Here is a 21,181-nt window from a genome sequence, read left to right as displayed (position 1 = left end):
AGTATCCTCATAGCTTGAGACATAACTACAAACGCTAAAAGGCTGTGTATTTATCAACTTCTCCTCTTTGGCATACAAGTTGAACAACCTCCTCCTGGCCAGTGGGGGCGCTGTAGACGCAGCGAGCGTATTCTAAACCGTCAGCCATCTGCCGCAGTCAGTTAGCTCCAGCGGGAATGGAAAATGGAGGATTGACCGAAGAGCGAGGGCATGCCATCGGTATTTCTAGCATGTAAGTGGGTAGAATGTATCAACTTAATATTTCAGTAACGTTAGTGTCGAGTTTAATTTTTGTGGGATGCTTCCCTGTCTCAGCTTTTGTCCTATACAAGGGTTGTCCTGCTCCAGGAATTCGAGGCGATGTTGAACATGTTGCGCAGGACGTTAGCTGTAACGTTAACTTGACTACAAACTACGCGATTATATCTGAGTGATCATTCACATTGATCAGTTAGATTTGACTATTGCTATACAATGATTGCCTCTCATAGTTCGCTTTTTGGTAGCTATGTGGTAAAGGGTTGGGGTTTATCTCAATAATATCTACAGGTTGAGGTTGTCTTTAGCTTGCCAGTACTCGTGGTGGCTAATAGCGCTAGCTGGGCTTGCTAGCTACAAGTGCATGTTTCGTAAAAACTCAGCCCCTCGTTGTTAAACGCAACGCTAATAGACCTGAATTATATAAAGAAAGAAGATAAATGCAAATGTGTGGTTACCGGTGCAAGGATATGCCAAGTGCAGCCCGCGCCCGGTAATGCAACACAATTTGTTCTTCTGTGGATTACGTTAGCTAACAGTAGCTGTTCAGTTGGTGGTTTGGCAGGATGTTGGCTTTGCGGCCATCATTGGTGTCGGGTGTGTTAAAGGAAAAATCCTAGTCTGTTATCGTTGTTTGTTGTCCGGTTTCTCTAATGTATTCCAACGTATTTCATGCACATTTATAGGTCACGTTTGCTAATGTAAATCTGATAACGATGCATGGTTGTGATTTGGATTTTAGAGTTGTATCATTGTGAATAGGCCCTGTGCAGTTTCCCTCTTTCGGTGTCGGGCAGCCACTACTGAACATCAGTACATGTATTACAAATACAGCATCACTAAACATGTAATAGAACTGAATCTTTCACGTTACATGTCAGGAAATTTATTTAATTGCTTGATCTGGATATGTCATACGCTGGTGTTACATTTGATCTTCGTTACGGGCCCCTCCCACCTTTCATAGCAACAGTTCCCACTCTACATTCACGTGGCACGGTGTCGTGACTACACGCGCACCATTGGAGGGATCCTGTTTAACCCCTTTCAGTGGGTTTATTTCATGTGTTGACGGTGCAGTGTGCAAGGCTCATCAATACCTAGATTGCAAGCAGAATTAATATGGATTAATTTAGGGCGTTATTTATTTATTTATTTTTTTTTACAAATGCATTCAACTATTGCATAATTTAAATGATTCACTCAGGGTTTGTACTGTGAATTGTCAACAAATTGCAAAAAGCTACCTCCTGTGTGCCCATCCATATTTTGTTCTTTTATTCATTTGCAGTTACTTTAATTAAGTCTGCAAAGTCATCATTGTGGTCCATTAAAATCATTGAGTCTAAAGTCACTTTTGTTCTGTGTATTTTTTTTTAATGGAAAAATGTTCAGATTTCAATCGAGCAGTATTCCAGTTAGTCGACATCTTGCATTTCCAGTCAATAAATATGAACCTATTTTTTTAATGATCCAAAACAAGACCTCCGAACTCTAACCCTCACTGTTGTTGCATCCTAGCCACTGTGAAGTAAGGAGCACTTTGACCCTAACTTGTGTTTTCCTCTCTCTGGCAGATCCTTTATCCTTGCACCAAGGCCTGTATTACCTGCTATGAAGCCTTTGTTGTCTTTGAAGACGCAATCTGTTTCCCATTTCTGCTGACCTGCAGGTACAGACATGAGTTATTTTCATTATGTGCTCTTAAGTCAAAGATTTTCAAGTTTGTCCTGGCAGAATCTTGTTTGAAGTACAGTTTCCTTAGTTCTCATTTGCAGTAAAACTAAAAAATTCAATATGGACCAATGTGAACAATTTTCATAATGTGTTGGCCCATAATACATTTTGTTGTAGATGTGTGAATGCCTGAAATGGCTAGGCTATTAAACATTGTTTTTGTTGTTCTAATCCCAACTTTCAAACTATAACTTAAATTCCAAATTATTCAAACAGCAAACATTATCATTATCAATTTTAGGTGAAAACATGTAAGAATTTAATTGTAATTTTCTACAAAAGTAGACATTTTTCAATATTATTCAACCTTAAATTGCAGGATTAGACTTTAGAATGTATGCATGTGATGTGACCATGAAAAAAATTAGGCCCATATTTTATAGACTGCAGCAGGCTTAACATCTGAATGTTTTGTCAGACCTGACCCACAAACAGAATGAATGAGATCAAGGGCGTAATGAGATGAGGTTTACTCTCCTGTGTCTTGACACACACATACAGCATGTATATGTGGTAGGAAACTTGCCCAAACCCAACCAATACTGGATTTTTTAAGCAGATTTGAAATTTTGGAGTTTTAAAAAAATCTGATAATGAGTCTGCTGCTGATAATAATTTTTCAGCACCCACAACATAAACAGCAATCTTAATGTGTATTCCTGTGTGTGTATTAGATTAAAAAAATAAATCATTGTGACCAAGATTCGACCTGAGTGGGACATTTTACAGTTTTAAAATCAACTTGTCAGTGCTGTATGGTAGACAACCTATGTGATATAGACAATAAATGAACTCTTGTTAATCCCTAATGTTACACGTCTGTACGGCAGTTTTTTGTAATTTACCGACATGCACCAATACAATATATAAGCTAACTCTAAATTGTATCACATAGTTATTTCAGAGGAACTTGTACATGTGTTGGATTGGCTTTGGTGCATGTATATTCTATAAGACTGTATGTTGAATTTTTTTAGGTGTATCACATTTTAATATTTCAGGACTCCGTACATCAGAGGTCCTGAATAAGAGGTTTGTTAGGGCATTTAATACAGATTTCTGAGAGGTCAGAGGCAGTTTTGTATCAAAAATCGCAAAAACAAGTCACAGATAAAAGTTAAAAATCAAGATTCCTTCAGCTCACAACTGCAACCTCTCACTCACAAGAATGAATGTTTTTTCTGACAGACACATTTTTAAAAAAGTGACCAAATTCAATATACAGCAGAATGAAAAAAGTAAGCCAACTGCCACAAATACTCAATATACGTATTATAATATACGTGCTAAAGGTAGGCAAATTCACATTTAGCTCAAGGTTGTTTCCAATAAAATATAAAATCACAAACCTTTCACTTTGGATATAATAATTATAGCAAATATGAACATTTACAAAGTATTCTCATAGCTTGAGACATAAGTACAAACGCTAAAAGGCTGTGTAATTATCAACTTCTGCTCTTTGGCATAAAGGTTGAACAACCTCAGCATTGTTCACTGTGTCTGTTCAGTCTTCCTCCTGACCAGAGTAACTCTAGTTCACAGAGCACTAACTGTCAAGGATGTGTATCAATTGTATGTATTAATGTTAATACTAATGGCCTTAATGTTTTGAAGATATGTGTTTATGTTCATCCTCTTAGGGCCTCTATTGTATCTCTCCCCATTCATAGCAGCCATAATGAGGTTGTTAACTACTCAGTGATGGCAGTGCTATCATATGCTACAGTGATGTTATTGCATACTCTGCGTACAGCTGCCATTACAAAAGATTTGTTGAATTAGCACTGCATGGTGCAAATACTTTTCATATTTGTCACAGTATTTGGAGCAAGAATGTAATAGAAAAGAGTATATTTATATTTTTAAGACCTGGAGCATACCCAGCACTGCCTACTAAATAAAAGTGCAGTATCTGTCATATAATGAACTGTAAAGAGTGACTCACAGCTGGTCTCTTTTGCTCTTCTGTAGTTTTGAAAGTAGTGGTTGACTCCATCATCTATGGAGAAGAATGAGAGGCCTGAGCTCTGTCTAACTCGTGTGCCAGAGCAGAGCCAGGACTGTATGGATAGCTTCTCTCAAGGTACCTTGGATGAGCTTCTTTTCCCTTTTAATAAAGGGGTGGGGACCTTGTAGTAATACTAATGGTGGTGTCAATTCTATGATCTTCGAATGATTTTAAATTTTGCTAAAAATGTAGGGTAAGTAAGGGTCATATCCAAATCAAGCAATCATTTTCGAAATAATTTGATGTGTATGCTTAATCACAAAATAATCAGCGGTTTCTTTGCTATGGTGTTATTTTGCATTTTGGGGATTGCATGCTGTTATTTTTTGCAAACAGCCATCTTTGATCGTCTGTTGACAGGTTTTGGAGAAGGGGATAGTGAGCAGAAGGAACAGTTTGACACTGAAAACGAAAATGTGGCAAAAGAGACACTAGAGGAGCCAGATAAATCTTCCAAGGCCTACAGTGAAGTGAAGAAGACTTGGGGTTTCCGACGGTCCACCGTTGCAAAGAGAGAGATGCCAGTAGAGGCAGCAACCGACAGTCCTGAAAACCGCTGTCCTGTACGTCGCAGCGGCAGGCAGTCTAAGCGCACCGACAAACTAGAGGAATTCCTCTTGACTGCCAAAAGAGGTTCAAGAAAGAGTGCCCCTCCCAGCCTGGAAAGTGGGGATCCTCCCTCCCAAACTCCAACCGATGCAGAGACTGCCTCAGAGGCCAGCTTTGATGGTAATGCTGACACCAAGACTGTAGAGGACAAGGTAGAGTCCCCTGAGAGAAGAACCAGAAGTGTCGCAAGGAAGCCAACGCAACGGAGAACACGAGGTGGTAGGCAGGCACGAGGAGCCGGTAGAGTGTCAGTCAAAGATGAGGGAAGCTCTGAGAATGAGGAGGATGGCAGAGATCCTGCCGATAAGGACCAGTTACTGGAGAAAAAGGATGAAAATAGTTATCCCAAGCCTGAAGATGTAGAGAGCACTAATACCGTACAACCTCAGCCAGAGCCAAACTCTGAGAAAAACACGGGGGCCGTTGAGCAGAAGAACGAACATGGAGATGAAAATGACAAAGTGGAAACGAAGGAAGAGACTGATGAAGAGACTGAGGACGATGACACAGATGAGTCTGCAGCTATATCAGTAAAGCGTGGACCAATAAGAACTTACATAAATAAAAAGAGGGCAGCTAATAAGAACACTCCCACTGTTAAAACTCCTGCTCCCGTCAAGAGGGAGACCTTGGCCAGAGCTACCCAAGCTTCTGGAAAGACACAGCAGCCCCAGACACAAGAGGACAATGATGGTGAGGAGGAGGATGAGGAAGAGGAGGAGGAGGATGATGATGAGGATGACTCCTCAACGTCTTCGTCTTCATCATCGTCTTCATCAGAAGATGGAGGTTATGACCCCAATGCACTTTACTGCATCTGTCGACAGAAACACAACAAAAGGTATATTGTTCTCCTTTTATTCATTATTGGTTTTATTATGATCACAGTGCCTGCAGTGACTGTTTAACGTGTTAACAATGAAATACATTGTACACTTCAATGAACATAGCGCATTTAATGGCTGCAACTACTGATTATTTTCATTATTGATCAATGATTTAGTCTTAAAAATGTCAAAGAAATTGTGAAAAATGCTCCTTACAATAACGAATAGCCCAAAGTGATGTCTTCACATTACTTCTTTTGTCCAACCAAAATTCCAAAACCCACAGACTCCATAAATGATAGAAACAAGCAGCAAATTCTCACCTTTTAAGAAGCGGGCACCAGCAAATGTTTGACATTTTTTTTACTTGAAAAATGACTGAAACGATTAATACATTTTCAAAACAGTTGCTAATTGATTTTCTTCTGATTGGCTAATTGATTTATCAATGTGTTGTCACAGGCAACACAGGCTAGAGTTCAAAGCCTTACTTTGAAGAAAGGTGGCACTGTAAATATTCTGTCCTTACCAGGTTCATGATCTGCTGCGACCGCTGTGAGGAGTGGTTCCATGGAGACTGTGTGGGCATCACTGAGGCCCGGGGGCGCCTGATGGAGAGAAATGGCGAAGACTACATCTGCCCAAATTGCACAGCTAAGAAAAACCAGGTGCTTAGACCGGCCACATCTATCCTCTATCCCGGCACAGAGATCGGGAAGCTAAAAGCTGAAGTCTCGACTTGTACTCCTGCTCTTTCTGCTGCAACTGTTCAGATAACCAATACCATTGGAGTTGACCCCAGTCAGTCAGCTGTCCAGGCTTTAGCAGCACCTCTGTCCTCCATGTCTGCTGGAACTGAGGAGAAGGGAGCAGAGGACCTGGGCATCAAAGGCAGGATCGAGAAAGCTACTAATCCAACTGGGAAAAAGAAGATAAAGATCTTTCAGCCGGTAGGTTAAAACTTAAAGGCTTTCAATGACTGTGTTATTATGAGTTCAGCTATTAAATCATTGTCTGAGTTTTTCTGTTGTGTTCAATGCTTCATAGTGCATGACAAGTTTTGATCTGATAATCTACATTGAAGTTCCCCATGACACTCTAACTGTTACTGTCTTATGAGTTGGCATGGGTGTTATTCCTGTCTTTAGAGAATCCAGATTAGGACCCAAAAAGTAGAGGCTCCAGATTGTGAATCTTTATGTGGACAATGCGGAAATACACTGCATTATGTAGACTGCCACAGCTTGAACTAACAACTGTTTTGCTAAATTTAGTACATATATTATTAAAATCACTGTTGCTATCAATAGAATGAGCAGTAAATTCAGAAAGCTGGTGTTGTGAAAACACTACATAAAAGGGCATTACTCATCATTAGTGGTTAATTTCATTGTGTATTGACTTGGAGCAGACTATACAGCAGCCAGCCCAACCAAAAGCAGCCCAGCTATCGGCCCCGACTGTGGGAAAGAAGGCAGCACCTGCAGCAGAGCAGAAGGCACCAAAAGACGCAGAGCAGAAAGTGGCGTCAAATGTGGAGGTTAAAACAACACCAACAGCAGAGGTGCCTGAGGAGAATGCCGTGCAGAAGGCTGAGGACGAGTCTTCCCTTCCCAAGTGTATCGGGCCTGGCTGTGATAATAACGCCCAGCCAGACTCTGTGTACTGTGGCAACGACTGTATCCTGAGACATGCTGCTGCAGCCATGAAGTCTATCACTGATGTCAAAGAGCCCAAGCAGAAGGAAAAGGCCAAGGCTCCGAAAACCAAGTCTACACCAAAGGTAACTCGGACCATAGCCTTTACCTGTCCTTAAAGCAAAAATGTTGAGGCCCTTTGTCTCATGAGAAAAGCTGTGTTGGGTTGTGGAAAGCATTTTCTTAGAAGTTGTTAGTGTCACATTTGAGAATGTATTTCTTGAAGTGCGCTGTCTTGTTTGCTGAATGTATAGCTTCTATTTAGCGTTTTGGGGCATTGAATCCATGGGTCTGATGTTACTTTTTTATGCCCTGTCTCTAAACAGCTTTAATCAGAACCTGGTAACCGACATGCTTCTATATAAGAGTGCATACGTAGCTGCAGGGATGTGACCTGGAAAGTTTTATTTCACTGGTAATTGGCATGACAGAAAACTCGCATTCATGTCTATTCAACAATCATTACCAAATATGATCGCACACAAATTCATATTGGGAATTCAAAATAATTTTTAAAAATTCCCATTTTGTGATTTGTCATGGCAGTATTAAAACAAATCTCTTTTTACTGCAACTACATTTTGATAATGTCACAAAGTCAAATCTGTGCATGATTAAATTGGTTCAAAAACTTTGCTGTTCCTCTAAAATCCTTCTTGGAAGTGGAAATGCTTAACAATTGGTATAGCTGCTCCTTTCTGATTTCAGAACGTCTTGGTGTATAAGTGCCTGTTTAAAGAAGCAAATGTAGTGGGTTAGGAGCCATATTTTGGTCTTAACACAGACTCTGTTGTGATATGAAATTAGCCCAATAAGGCCCCAATTGCATTTATAATGCCCTGTGTCATTCACATTTAAAGTTATAGTTATTAGTGACATGACGGGGGGAAATAACTCTTGAGGTATAGGCTTGAAATATCAACAATATGTAACAGCATGGGCCGTATTCTTGCTTGTACTGTGATAACTGTTTTGTATGGTTTAATTTTGTGCATTCGTTCTGCATCTTTTATTAGCCTCATATTAACCTAATTTTGCCTCTGCAACAAAGAAAATTCCCCACAGGAGTGAGCAGTCCTGCTCTTGTGTTAAATACTCCTCTTGTCATATGTTGCTGTTAGAACTGATTGGCAAACCCTGCCTGTTTCATGTGCTTTCATGGCTGTATTGTGATCTCATTATTCTGACGGACTTTTGTGAGATTGAAACGTCAACTGCTGGTGGAGCGAGTAAACAGTAATGAACCCTAAAGCTGCATGCCTTACCCTACATGCATTATAATCATACAATCATTTCAGATAATAAGTATTTTCAGGGAAACGATCTTTATAGGGTTTGAACTTAATGTCTACTACTTCTTGAAGAGAGCCTGACAATGTTGAACTTGCCTTGTAATGTACACGGCCCCCTTTTGAAGAACTTTTTGGCTCACTAGTTAAGACCTGCCAAGAATAATTGAGTACACAGTGCACAATTTTCTAAAAGTATGTCAAGGTTTACAGAAGCTTAGATTCTTCATGCAGAACAATGTAAAAATGGCTGCCAGCCAGAGCCTGGTCTATGCAGAGATGCTTTTAATTTAGTCTGAATTGTTCAATAAACACAGTGACTACAGTGGTCAGAAAGAGGGGGGAAAAAAAAGAAAAGAAGGCAGACCAAAGACTGTAAGAGTTTTGTTGATCAATGACAGATTTTACTGCGTTTGGTGGTACTTCAAAGGGTTAATTTATTTTAAAAAGCCAGCATAGCTCAAGTCAAACTGTATATTGATTCAAGTTTAATCAAACAATGCTCGCTGAGTGCTGTCACTAAAACGTCTGAATGTGTGTTTGTTCCTGTCCACCCAGAGGGGCGGTGCTAGTGGGAAGAAGTCGCAGAAGAGGACCCGGGAGGAGTCGGACAGCGAGGAAGACTACAGTCCTGATCCAGACGAGGACGACGAAGATGAGCATAGCGAGGAACACCCGCCCCCGCCGGCCACTGCATCCTGGTCCAGCGACCATAATTACATTGCAGTAACACCAGAAAAGACTACACCCATATCACCAACAGTGTTAAACAAAAAGTGTATGTATCTCTTTGAAGGTCTCAGGCTGTTGTTGAAACCACATTGTTGTTTTTCTTCCATAAGTGTGGTTCCTGTCACGCGAACATGATTTAGAAATGATCCGTTCATTTGTGGATGAACATGAGAGCTCTGGAGATGAACTCGGCTGCATGTTAGACTTCACAATGATCTGCAAAGTGTTGTGATTTTTATAATGTAAGGGTTTGATTACTTAATGAAATGTTCGCACCTGTGGAGAAGGTAAGTAATATTTGTGGCTGTTGGTAAGTATTCAATAATCAGAATGTATTTATTTTAAAAGGGGCACTCCACAGATTGCACTCAAGATTGCTTTATAAATCAAGGTGGGGGGTACCAATGAATACAATAATTTAAAGTCTGCTGTTGCTCTGGAAGAGCTTTGCAAAGCCTGAAAAACCTCATCCTGATGATTTCACCAGGCGTATCAGCTTAAATTCCCAACAGAAAGCCTGAAGGCAGGAGTTTGAAAGATGTCTGCATTTACCGGACAGGAAAGGTCTAAAAATGATACTTGTGCATTATGGGTAATGTAGTATTCAGCGAGGTCTATGCTATGGTCTAAAAATGAGGATGGTTTAGCTTTCTGCCGTTACAATATTGACCATTTAATTTTGAATATGATTCTTCAGTCCCTCTTGGTGCAATACTAAAGTGCTGGAGTACCCCTTTTGAATACCTCATAGTTTAATTGCAGGGCTGATGAAAACCTATAAAAGAACATGTGGTAGAGATAAAAAACGAGGTTGTCAGTAATCTCAGCCAGAGCTCTCCCCAGAATGCTGTACCGTGAAGAGGTATGGATGTGATGAATGGGCTGGTGCTTGTGTGTGTGTCTGTGTGCGTGGGATATCAAATGACCTGCTCAAGTCTCTCCACTTCCTGGGTTCATCACCTCAGCTGTTGGACCCATTAAAAAGATCTGTCCCCTCCCTTTCTCCAGCAGGTAGGTGTCTCAGAATTCCCCCATGTTAATGTGGACTGAAGCTAACATAGCTCATATTGAGCTGTTAAGCACGACCTTGTGTATTTTTTTCTACCATTAATTTTGTGGTCTTCTTTAAAAGTTTTTGATTCATATTGAATATGATGCCTCACTTTTCAGTTGGAAACTGGCTTTAAAATAAAAGGTGATTTAACAGATTTTAGGATGACTCCATTGATTATGTGAGCAGTGTTGGCTTGCTGTAGGATATCCTGACCAGTTCAACTTAAACAAGCATATACATCTGATAAATCTACACACACTGTGGAGACGTGACACTCAAGAGGCCCCCAGATGGTGGAAGACCAGAGAAGGAAGCAGCTCTGCTATGGAGACCAGACCAACTGGAGATACTGCAGTAAAGTTCAGATTGGCTACAGCAGAAGAAAGAAGCTGAAGACGAGGTTCAGAAGAGGGAGCCCCATGCTCGAGTTTCTCACACACATTTCTGCACCTGATGACATATTAGAGGAACGTTTGTGCAATGAAATGTGGACATTTAACCTTTCCTTTATAAGAGGTCATTGAAGGCACTAGAATTATCTTAATTGATACGATGGCAAGTGTTAATCTGAAATTAATGCATCCTCTCAAGTCAGATCAGTATGATTGTTGTGTGATTAACAGAAGAAGGAAATTATGGCTCATTGATTTGGGCTTTCATAGCCTATATTTTGCTGCTCGATATTGTGATTGGTGTGACAGCCTATCTTCAGAAGATGATTGACTGGTTGATCTTGGTCTCAGAACTGTTGCTTTACACAATATTGTTTATATTTTAGAGGGTGTATAGTTTGTGTGTTAAATTGGGGTTGATGCTTATACTAGAACTACATGCAGTAACTTGGATGCACTAGATTACACATTAGCATCTGCAGATGACAGTTTGAAGAGATTTGAGAAGTGTATTGCCATATAATCGTGTGCTTATTGGTTGATATACTTTCATATATAAATATATATTTGAAGAGAGTAGTCTTAAAGAAATGTATTCTTGTTTGCCTGCATAATTAATTCATAAGACAGAATCATTAAGACCTGGCTGGGTACTTCTGAGGTTAGAACTCATTGCCTCATTAGCTGTGGTGACAGTGGTTAGTTAGAAGCTGAGTTAATGATATAAATGAATGTCAAAATGTATTTTATTAGAATGAGCAATGTATTAACTTCATTGTTCTTCATTCCTTTTATTCTGATCCACATAGTCCATGCACGTAGTGCAGTGAAGCATTTATGCTTTAGTAGGCAGTGAAAAAGATGGGCTAAACATCTTAGCTAGTGAGAAACTGATTGATGCTGCTGGTCTCACAATCAAATGAGAGGAACCTGGTAGTTGTAGTCTTCAGTAACTGCTGACAGTTAACAGAGTTTGCGCAAGACTGAAGTGCATCAGTGCCTTTTCTCCTGTACAGACCCACGTGGGCTAAGTTGTCTACTGAGGAGGTACCCGAATGCCCTTCTCACAGATCATTGCCATCCATTAATGTTGAAGAAGAAAAGAAGAAAATACTTCTTTCTCAGATGGACCTTCACAAACAGCTCAATGTATCTGCTTTCCACTGCCACAAATAAAGAAGGGCTTTCCATCTGCCCAGTTGTCAACGTTGTTTACTTTAGAATGTTTAACACAATGCTCAATGTGTGTGCAGGCAAATAATGATGTGAAGGTATTTATTGTTCGATCAATTGATGGAGGGCTGCATTATACATTTTGCAATGTTTCACTTTCTGATTTCAAATTTGCTGCTTTTTTAGTGGGTGTGGTCTGTAAATTACAGACCAGAACACTCCATTATTTGCAGTGTCAGTAAAATACTGTCACACCACATGTTGCATCTGCTTTTATGGTAAATGACGTCATATTTTAAAATGTTTGATCTTGTTCTTGTTCCCAGCTCCCCCCAAAGAAGAGAAGCAGAGTGAGAGAGAGCAGAAAGAGAAGGAACCAGCCCCGCCTCCCCCGGCACCCCCAGCATCTGCAACACCAGTCAAAGGAAGCAAGAAGGCGCCGATGACTAGAGCAGCCAAGGTGTCCCCAAAGGACAAGAAGCCTTCCTCTCAGACTACAAGCTCAAAGGCGTCCAAGAAACCTCCGACACCCCCTAGTAAATCTGGGGCAAAGTCCAAGAAACCAGGCCCATCTCCCGTCCATACCAAGTCTCTCTACCCTCCAGGTCCAATCCATGTCACAGGAGCGCTGAGAGTCACCAAGTCCAACTTCACTATTCCTAAGAAGCAGCCTCAACAAAAGGATGTGCCATCCCACAGTCAATCATCCTCCAGAGTCCCATCATCTCCAGTTTCTTCAGCTCCCTCCAGTCACTCCTCCTCGAGACCTCCACATCCAGCTGCTTCAGTGCCCCCTGCGTCTCCCATGCCACCTCCACCTAACAACCAGATGAGACAGAACATCCGCCGCTCGCTGACAGACATTCTCTATAAGAGGTAAGCCCCAGAAAACATTGTTCAGAGTACCTAAGTTATTACTAAAATACCTGCAGTAAATGTTTGGCTAAATACCATTAGACAAGCACCAATGTTTGTTGTGTTTGTTAACACCAGGGTGAGCGACAGTGATGATCTGAATATGACTGAGAGTGAGGTGGGAAGGCTGGCAGTTGCAATTGAAAAGGAAATGTTCAACCTCTGCCTTAGCACCGACAGCAAGTACAAGAACAAATACAGGTCCCTCATGTTCAACCTGAAAGATCCGAAAAACAAAGTGAGTCAATGGAAACATGCATGCTCTTATGTTTATAGTCAAGTACACATGTTGTGTTTACAATGTTGTGTATATACAGGCAATTCCCACAGCCTGAAAAGTCTTTGTTTTCTGAGTTTACTTGATGTTGGTCAAGTTGAGATGTTAATGCTGTGAGGTATGTTTGTCTCAGGGCTTGTTCTACAGGGTGGTGGGTGGTGAGGTTAGCCCCTTCAGATTGGTGAGACTAAGTGCTGAAGAGCTGCTTTCCAAAGAGATTTCTGAGTGGAGGAAGCCAGATGCTCATGAGGTAAATACTGCTTCACTTACACCAACCACCAAGCACAGGAGAGTTGGTAGTTAAACAAACTGTTGTGCAGTATGTATAAGATTGCTACAGTGTATTTTGTTGTGTCCTGCAGACCCAGTCTCCCAGTTCAAGAGCCCATTCGGGGCAGTCCAAACTGGGCAACAGACATGACTCTGGCTCACATAGCATGGATATGGAGGATGCTCCACCAACATCAGATGCAGATGTATGTATATCTGCCACCACTTCCTCTGCTCGCATGGCCTCTGCTGCAGTAAGTGGTGGCATGCTGTCTTTCTTGAGCTTTCACACTTTTCTTTCTTTCACCTTTTCATGGGATTCTTAGTATACAAACTGGAAAATACAGCTTACATATCTTGCCAAATATCCTGTTCTTCAATGCAATTTCTTCCTTTTCAGGAGCTTTGTCTGTCTTCCTTCTTTTTAGGCATTTAACCCTTTTACATCCACCTTGCACCAATTACAACATTGTGCATCATAATAATCCAGATTTATAGGTGTTATGTGAATGATTTGATGGTGAGATGCTTTTCTCTGTGTCCACAGGACCAAGATGATTGTCCTTCAGTTTCAGCTCAGCCCTCTGCTGTAGAGGGGAGCAGCGGCATCAGCATGCCAGACATTTTCAGTAGCATGCTCAAAGACACCACTTCTGAACATAGGACTCATCTATTCGACCTCAACTGTAAAATATGCACCGGTAAATAAGAGGCTGAGAAGGTTATATTCATCCAGTGGATTAAACATCAGATAACTTGATTATTGTCTTTTAATTCCACCCTCTAGGTCAGAAGATGGAAGATGAGCCTGCAGCTAAGAAAGCCAAGCTGACAAAAAAGCCTGAAACAAAGCTGCCCAGACAAGAGTTGCATTCATCCAGGTCCGGGGATGTCCCTCCTGCTGGCCAACCACAGGTCTCCACAGCTTACCAGCACTCGACCCCTCCATCCTACCAGTCTAACCTGGAGCCAGCTGTCCCAGAATCACAGCCACAGCTTCATCAGGAGGACCTAAATATAATGCAAACTTTGGCCCCCACACCTGTCATCCCTGCCGTGTCCTCTGTCACCATCACCCGCAGAGACCCACGCATGGCCAGGCACAGTGCCGGTGTGACTGTCACCTACACCGCTCCAGAAAAACCCATCAGCATCTTAGCAGAACCACTCCCAGCTCCTGTCATTGTTCCAGCGGAGGTCGCACCCAAGGCACCACTGCCGATGCCCCCAGCTCCACCACCTTCAGTAGCTGTGTCCAAACCATCAAAAACAAGGTGCTCAATCTCACCACAGTTTTTTTAGCTCCTCCTGGCTTTGCAGGTTTTTTTGGTGTACTGACATTTGTTAGCAGGATATTTTGTATACTGTGTGCTAAAATTCTTCTAAACAGGATTCATAAGGCAGCGTCATTGTTGTAGTGTTTCAGAAAAGCCCTGTAGAAGATAAACAGTTCGGCTTCAGACTTGGGTTTTGGCTTTTCTCTAAAAGAAAGATGGTTTTGGTTTTACAGTACATCCGAGCCTCCTCCTGAGGGTGAGACGGCAATCTTCCTCCATGGTCAAGAGAAGATTTGGAAAGGACTCATCAACATGCAGGGGGTAGCAAAGTTTGTGACCAAGGCTTATCTGGTGTCAGGGTCCTTTGAACATCTGAAGGAGGTTAGTCATTTTTCTGTGGTCATTAGGCTCATACTTAACTTTAAACTCATTAATTATTGAAAGCAAATACTTTGGACAAGCAAAAGCGTCATACTTAAAGTTGTCAATGTTGTGCAGGATTTGCCAGACACCATTCATGTTGGAGGACGTATATCTCCAAACACAGTTTGGGACTATGTTGGGAAACTTAAAACTTCGCTTTCTAAGGTTTGTTCAGGGAAGAATTTTTGTATAAACCCTTAACATTTTTATTTAAATGCCTTGTATCACTTATTCACTGGTGTCTGATCTCTCTGTGTTTGCAGGAATTGTGTCTGATCCGTTTCCATCCAGCCACAGAGGAAGAGGAGGTGGCATATGTTTCTCTCTTCTCTTACTTTAGCAGCAGGAAGCGATTCGGTGTGGTGGCTAACAACAACCGTCGCATCAAAGATCTCTATCTCATCCCACTCGGCTCAAAGGACCCATTACCCTCCAAACTCTTACCGTTTGATGGGCCAGGTAAGCATTTCAAGGGATACACAAATACTTTGGTGGTGACATAAACGTAAATGTATTTATTTAAATGTCTTTGCTGTTACATTTAGTTGTTTCTTGTCTTTGTACATATGGTGAGTATATTTAGTGTAACCTTTGTTTTTGGAACCAGGTTGAAATGAGAGCTTGTTTGATTCATGGGTTTGTACTGTAGGGGGCACTCACACATCTTGTTGAGTCTGCCCTTGAAAACCCCCTCTGTGCTTAAAACAGCTGCTGTGTTCACTGCTGTGTATCTGACTTTGTATCACTCATTTCTAATAAAGGAAGTTTGAATCTCAGGTTGGTGCCATTTGAGTCCAGTTTCAGCCTTTTGTTTCTTAAGACTTGGCTCCTACATAAACAGAACTGAACATCTGTTTAATCAATAAATTGCTGTGAGGTAACTTGTCACTTATTTTATACCACTGCACTGCACTGGTGTGCATATGGTAATGTGCTGCACAGCTGGAATGAACCAAAAATTTTCTTAACATGTCCCACTAAATGAAGAATCAGCACTTGATCTCTACTTTTCAACCATTGATTATACAACACTGTTAAGAGTACACTCATAACTACCCAGCTGTGGTAAGTACAGAGGTTGTCCTTCTCATCAGTAGATTTACTGCATATTGTGCCTCAACAAGAGAATATTGGATGTAAGAGGTTTTTCCGTATATGAAGAGAGTAGCTTCAGATATATACATTTTCACACTGTCGAATAAGTCTGATGTTTCTGTGGCTTGGCTGGTAGGGATCCCAAATGAAATTTTAAGAGGAACTAATTAAGCAGAATAATATTATAGTGAACCATCTGTTACAATCTGTCTCGCATTTGTTTTTAGACAATTCCATGATAGAGTCTAATGTTGCCAGCGAATGATTCAGAATGATTTTAATTATTTCAGTTTGTCTGTTAAATTTGGCTGCACCTCTACAAATCACCTCGAACACCTACCTACATATGCCTATTGATAACAAGTGTCTCTCAGCAGCTGGCACGTATTTGCTAATGTCAGACTTTTGCTTTGGATTTTGAATTCAACAAATAAATGCCTGATGGCTTATTGCTGAATTGTAGTCTAGGAAACTTGCACAGTCATTTACATTGTCATTTGTTGTAAAAAAAAAAACCCGATACACGTTAAACTTGATGAGACTTTGGCTTTATAACTAATAAAGCCCTTTAGTGCTACTGGTTCTTTCTGTGTGTATCGGGGAAGCTCTCATTTCACCTGTGTTTCTGTAATGTATTTGTCAGAGAGGCTCAAACAGACCTTTTGTTTACGCAGTTTTGGAGAAAGAATGGAAGTCTATTTTGTCTAATTGTAAGTATGCGAATGCTTTCTAAGACTTCTGTTTTGTCCATCTTGCAGGCCTTGAACCAGCTCGTCCCAACCTCCTCCTGGGGTTGCTGATCTGCCAGAAGGACAGAAAGCGATCTGCTTTGCTACCGGAAGTTGAGGAAAAGCGGTCAAAGATTCAAACCAAAGATGCCGATGACACTGGCCTTCCAAAGCCATCTCCTTTGGTCAAAGCAGAAAGAACCACACGACAGAGTCATGAAATCACTTTCAGCACAACTCCTCCAGGGTCACCCCCATCCAGCTCCTCTGAGAACTCAAACAGCACTGTGACCCCCTCCTCAGTCCTTTCCTTCTTGTCCTCTGTCAAAGCTCCAGCCATATCCACTACTACTGGAAAGGACTCTCCATCTTCATCCACCTCTGTTGCTTCCTCTGCAGCAACTGCCTCTCCTCTTCAGACCATCCTAAACACTCTTTTTAGAAAGAAAAAGCATGACTCTGAAGCTTCCAACTCGCCATCTGATCAGGGCGGGGAACTCTCCATACCACCTGCTACGATGCTAGACCCCATTGTGCGGCAGTTTGCACAGAGTTCAAAAGAGAAACAGGTGGAGGAGGATGAAGATGACCGACCATATGATCCAGAAGAAGAGTATGACCCCAGTAGGGGTTATAATGTGCCTAAGAAGCCTGTTGTTGAAGTAGTAAGCAAACCTGAAGTGTCTAAGTTGCCTGAGGTGGTTGCGAATGAAGGTGATGATGTGGCATATGACCCCGAGGATGACTCCCTCTTTGACGATGTCAAAACTTTAGTACCTGGTCAAACTAAAGCTGCAACTGAACCTATAACTGATCCACAAAAGATCTTGGAGAGCCTTAAACAGATTGGTGATCAAACATTCCAGAAACAGGATGAACAGCAAATGTTATCTTCAGTGACACCTGCTGCGTCATTGACACTTCCAGACACACTCTTAACTCAACCAACCAAATCCCTCTTGGCCAACACTCAGCTGCTGCAGCTTGGCAAAAAGGTTGAGGAACTAGTGAAGTCTTCATCAGTCGCTCCCTTGATCAACCAGAGGAGAGATCCCCGACAGAGCAGGGATCCTCGCCAGGCTGCGGCTGTCAGGAAACCGTCTGATGAACCTGAGGAGATGGAGGAGACATCTTCTTTGTTGCCCGAATCTACTCCTTTACAACCTGTGGCTCAAGAACCTGAGCTGTCTAATGTAGCTGAACTCCCAGACTCCTCACAAGGCCCAGAGACATCACCGCCTCAAGAGGAAGTGAAAAGCGAGATGCTACCCTTCATGGACTCTGTCACGCCGGAGGTGTCAATTCCATTATTGGGAGAGGAGGTGGAACCTGATATGGAGGTCAACTACTTGGATGAAAAAGAAGTGAAAACTGAGGAAGCTGAGCCAATCAAGGAGGAAACAGAGATGGATAAGTACAGTATTTGGCCAAATGCTGCCAGTATTTTAAAAGCTGCTGAGGACTATGAGGAGAATAGCCAAGATATACCCACCACAGGTTATTATAATGAACCTACAAACACATCCGCAATAACTTCAACAATCCCAGTACTCACTCAGAGCACAACAATGGTTGACACTCAGTCCCATCACATGCCGCATCATATGTCAGCGTCAGGCTTCGACAGCAAGTACCGATCTGCAGCTGACATTCCCCCACCGTCCAACTTCCCCCCGCAACATCTGATGCAGGGTCAAAACCTGATGATGAGGCCTCCGCCGATGTCTTTGCCACCACCTATACAGGGTCTTCCTCCAATGTCAGGCCCCCCTCCTATACAGGGACCCCCACTACCCATCCATGTGCCTCCCCCTGTACGTGGTCCTCCCCCCATGCAGGGTGACAGCAGCCAGCAATACGGTCCACCTCCAGCTGCATATTCTCCTTATCAGAACCAGTGGCCAGGCACACAGCCACCACCGCAGCAGCAGCCTCTCCCTGGACCACCACCTCAGAATATCATGCCACCCAGAGGACCACCACCACCATTCCCTCCAATGGCCCAGAGAGGCCCTGCTCCCCAAATATTTGATCCCTCCATTCCCCCACAGCGACTTGGACAACAAGGCCTCCCTCCAGGCATGCCCCCACCTCCTGCTTTTGATGGACAGAACAGTTTACCTCCACCTAGATTCGCTGGACCTCCACCACCATTCAGTTTCCCTGCAAACAGAGGTCCCCCTCCACCTTTCACAGGGCCGCCTCCCGCTCACTTTGATAACAGACTCCCTCCTCCGTCCCATTTCCCAGGGCCTAGGGGCCCCCCGCCATCTCAGTATGGTGACCATGGGACTCAACCCTCGATGGTAGACCAACCTCGAGGCCCCACAGAACAGTATAATAAAGACAATTCAAACTCTTTTAAGCTAAATGTGGACCAGCATCCAAACTCTCTCCATATTTTTAAAGACAATCAGGCTACCCCACCAGGTCCAGCTTACCGAGGACCTCCACCTAACCAGTATGAGGACAGAAGAGGACAACCTTCCAGTGGCGAGATTAGTGGACAGCACTTTAGTACACATAACCAATATGGGAGCTCAAGACCACACTCCTCACCACCACATAGAGGATCTTTTGATGAGCACAGAGGTCCTCTCCTTCATGAGAATAGACCCCACCCGTCTCACCACTTTGGAGGATCGGAGCGGTACCGCTTGGATAAATACTCTGACGAGGCTCGACCTGTTCGACACAGCGGGCCGTTACTGCCAACTCCTCCAGAGGCACCCATAGGTCCTCCGACTCGCATGGGAGCCCACAGTCCAGACCAGCACAGGGATGAGCACTGGCGCCGCCACTCTCCTGAAATGAGGAGGAGAAGCAGCACCACCCGAGAGGACTCAGAACCCCGCAGTGGAGATCGCTTCAGTCGTTTCGAGGGAGGACACCGAGAACCTGCCCCTGGTCCCTCACAACCTTCCGAGGAAAGGCCGAGGGAGCTGTCTGAGGACCGCCGGAGGGAAAGAGAGCGGGAAGTCCCCCATGCTGGCAGGCCGTCATGGGACAGGGGCCAGGTAAAGCGGTGGAGCAGAGAGCGAGAATGGGATAGAGGCAGAGAAAGGGACCGCGATCGGGAGCGTAGCCGGGAAAGAGACCGCAGCAGAGGGAGAGAGGGTGAGAGGCACAGGGAGACGGAGGGAGAGCGACACAGGGATCAAGACACAGACAAGAGGAGAGACCGGGAGAGGGACAGGGAAAGGGAAAGACCCAGGGATTCTGACAGGAGGGACTGTGACCGTGACAGAGGGAGGAACCGGGACCGTGACCGAGAGCGAGAGCGAGAGCGTGACCGTGATAGAGAGCGGGACAAGAGACGGGACAGATCCCGAAGCAGGGAACGTGACAGGGACAGAGACCGAGACCGAGACCGTGGGAAAGACCGGGGCAGGGACAGAGACAGAGAGAGGGAGAGAGATAGAGAGAGAGATAGAGACAAAGACAGAGACAAAGACAAAGACAAAGAAAGAGACAAAGACCGGGACAGGGACAGGGACAGAGACAAAGACAGGGACAGGGACAAAGACAGGGATCGTCGGGACAGGAGCAAAAGCAGAGAAAAAAGAGAGGAGAAAAAGGACAGTAAACATGATACACACAAGGAGAGTGATAAAACTGCAGAAAATGACAAGAGCACGTCTTAGTCTCTGTTTTATGGACACTAAATTACAGTTTTGAGAGACACTTAAATCTTTCACCAGTTGAAGACATCACTGTAAATGTAGACGGACAGTATTTCATTGAATTTCCAGTTTTTGTTCCTACTAGAAATAAAGTTCGACAATGTTTGTAATTGTTTTTTTTTTCACTTAAAAGTTTCTAATTTGTTTCATCACCTTTGAAAAACAAAAAACTGAAGGCCATCTAAGTTGCTTGTGTTCGAGATGTATTAAGTAGGTACGGAGTCTTATTACATGTACCTTTCACCTGTCAAAGCATTTCTTTTTTTTAAGCAAACAATAATGTAACTCATTAACACACCATTTGCAATATGTAAATATGAATGTATTTCTGTATATACTGATGTTTTTAATCATACTTTTCTAAGTAGAGAAATTAAAAGCCATATATCTGAGATGGATAACGTGAAAGATAAGGCAACACTGTTTACCTGCATATGTGTGTTTATATGTCCAGCAGGTTTGAACGTAACGGCTCCAACTATCTACAGCACCCCATTAATGGTTGTTAATGAAATGTCCTGATTTTTTTTTTTCCCCCAGCTCAACCAATTAAACCTGTTTGATGACATGTGTTTGTCTCTGTTGTTTTAGGTATGAGACAGCTTAGCTTCCACATTGTTGCTGAGTAATACCAGCATAGAAGAGTTAATTCTGTCTGGTAAGGAGTCACATGACATCTCAGTTAGGCCAATGCCAGAGTTGCTTTTGCAGTACTACCAAAATAGTACATACTT

General features: G+C 42.7%; 1 protein-coding gene across 4 annotated transcripts; it reads left to right on the top strand.

The window, feature by feature from the left end:
- The first annotated feature begins 99 nt into the window (after positions 1-99).
- LOC311254498 (death-inducer obliterator 1-like) lies at positions 100-21,015 on the top strand. 4 transcript variants are annotated; one of them, XM_084348286.1, is made up of 18 exons: positions 100-232; positions 1,836-1,930; positions 3,970-4,081; positions 4,367-5,456; positions 5,975-6,110; positions 6,216-6,392; positions 6,854-7,225; positions 8,987-9,206; positions 12,106-12,655; positions 12,773-12,932; positions 13,105-13,221; positions 13,334-13,495; positions 13,789-13,942; positions 14,029-14,515; positions 14,752-14,899; positions 15,017-15,106; positions 15,205-15,400; positions 16,795-21,015. In XM_084348286.1, exons 3-18 carry the CDS (start codon positions 4,000-4,002, stop codon positions 20,406-20,408), a joined length of 7,755 nt encoding a protein of 2,584 aa, XP_084204412.1. In that variant the 5' UTR covers positions 100-232; positions 1,836-1,930; positions 3,970-3,999; the 3' UTR covers positions 20,409-21,015. The 4 variants fall into 4 exon arrangements, with proteins under 4 accessions (XP_084204412.1, XP_084204413.1, XP_084204411.1 ...); XM_084348285.1 differs by having other exon boundaries at positions 101-232; positions 5,975-6,392; positions 13,334-13,447; XM_084348284.1 differs by having other exon boundaries at positions 101-232; positions 5,975-6,392.
- The last annotated feature ends 166 nt before the right edge of the window (positions 21,016-21,181 follow it).

This window comes from Pagrus pagrus, assembly GCF_965226575.1.
Source record: "Pagrus pagrus genome assembly, chromosome: 3".
In the NCBI taxonomy this organism is placed as follows: Eukaryota; Metazoa; Chordata; class Actinopteri; order Spariformes; family Sparidae; genus Pagrus; species Pagrus pagrus.
The sequence above is the reverse complement of the archived record's forward strand: the minus strand, read 5'-3'. Positions and strand labels throughout refer to the sequence as shown.

What these genes read in the sequence shown, in the direction of transcription:
- LOC311254498 (XM_084348284.1), top strand. Translation starts at nt 4,000, where the DNA reads ATGGAGAAGAATGAGAGGCCTGAGCTCTGTCTAACTCGTGTGCCAGAG. An exon ending in CTCGCATGGCCTCTGCTGCA is followed by an intron (nt 13,496 to 13,788) that starts GTAAGTGGTGGC and finishes CTGTGTCCACAG; the next exon opens with GACCAAGATGATTGTCCTTC. An exon ending in CCTTTGAACATCTGAAGGAG is followed by an intron (nt 14,900 to 15,016) that starts GTTAGTCATTTT and finishes AATGTTGTGCAG; the next exon opens with GATTTGCCAGACACCATTCA.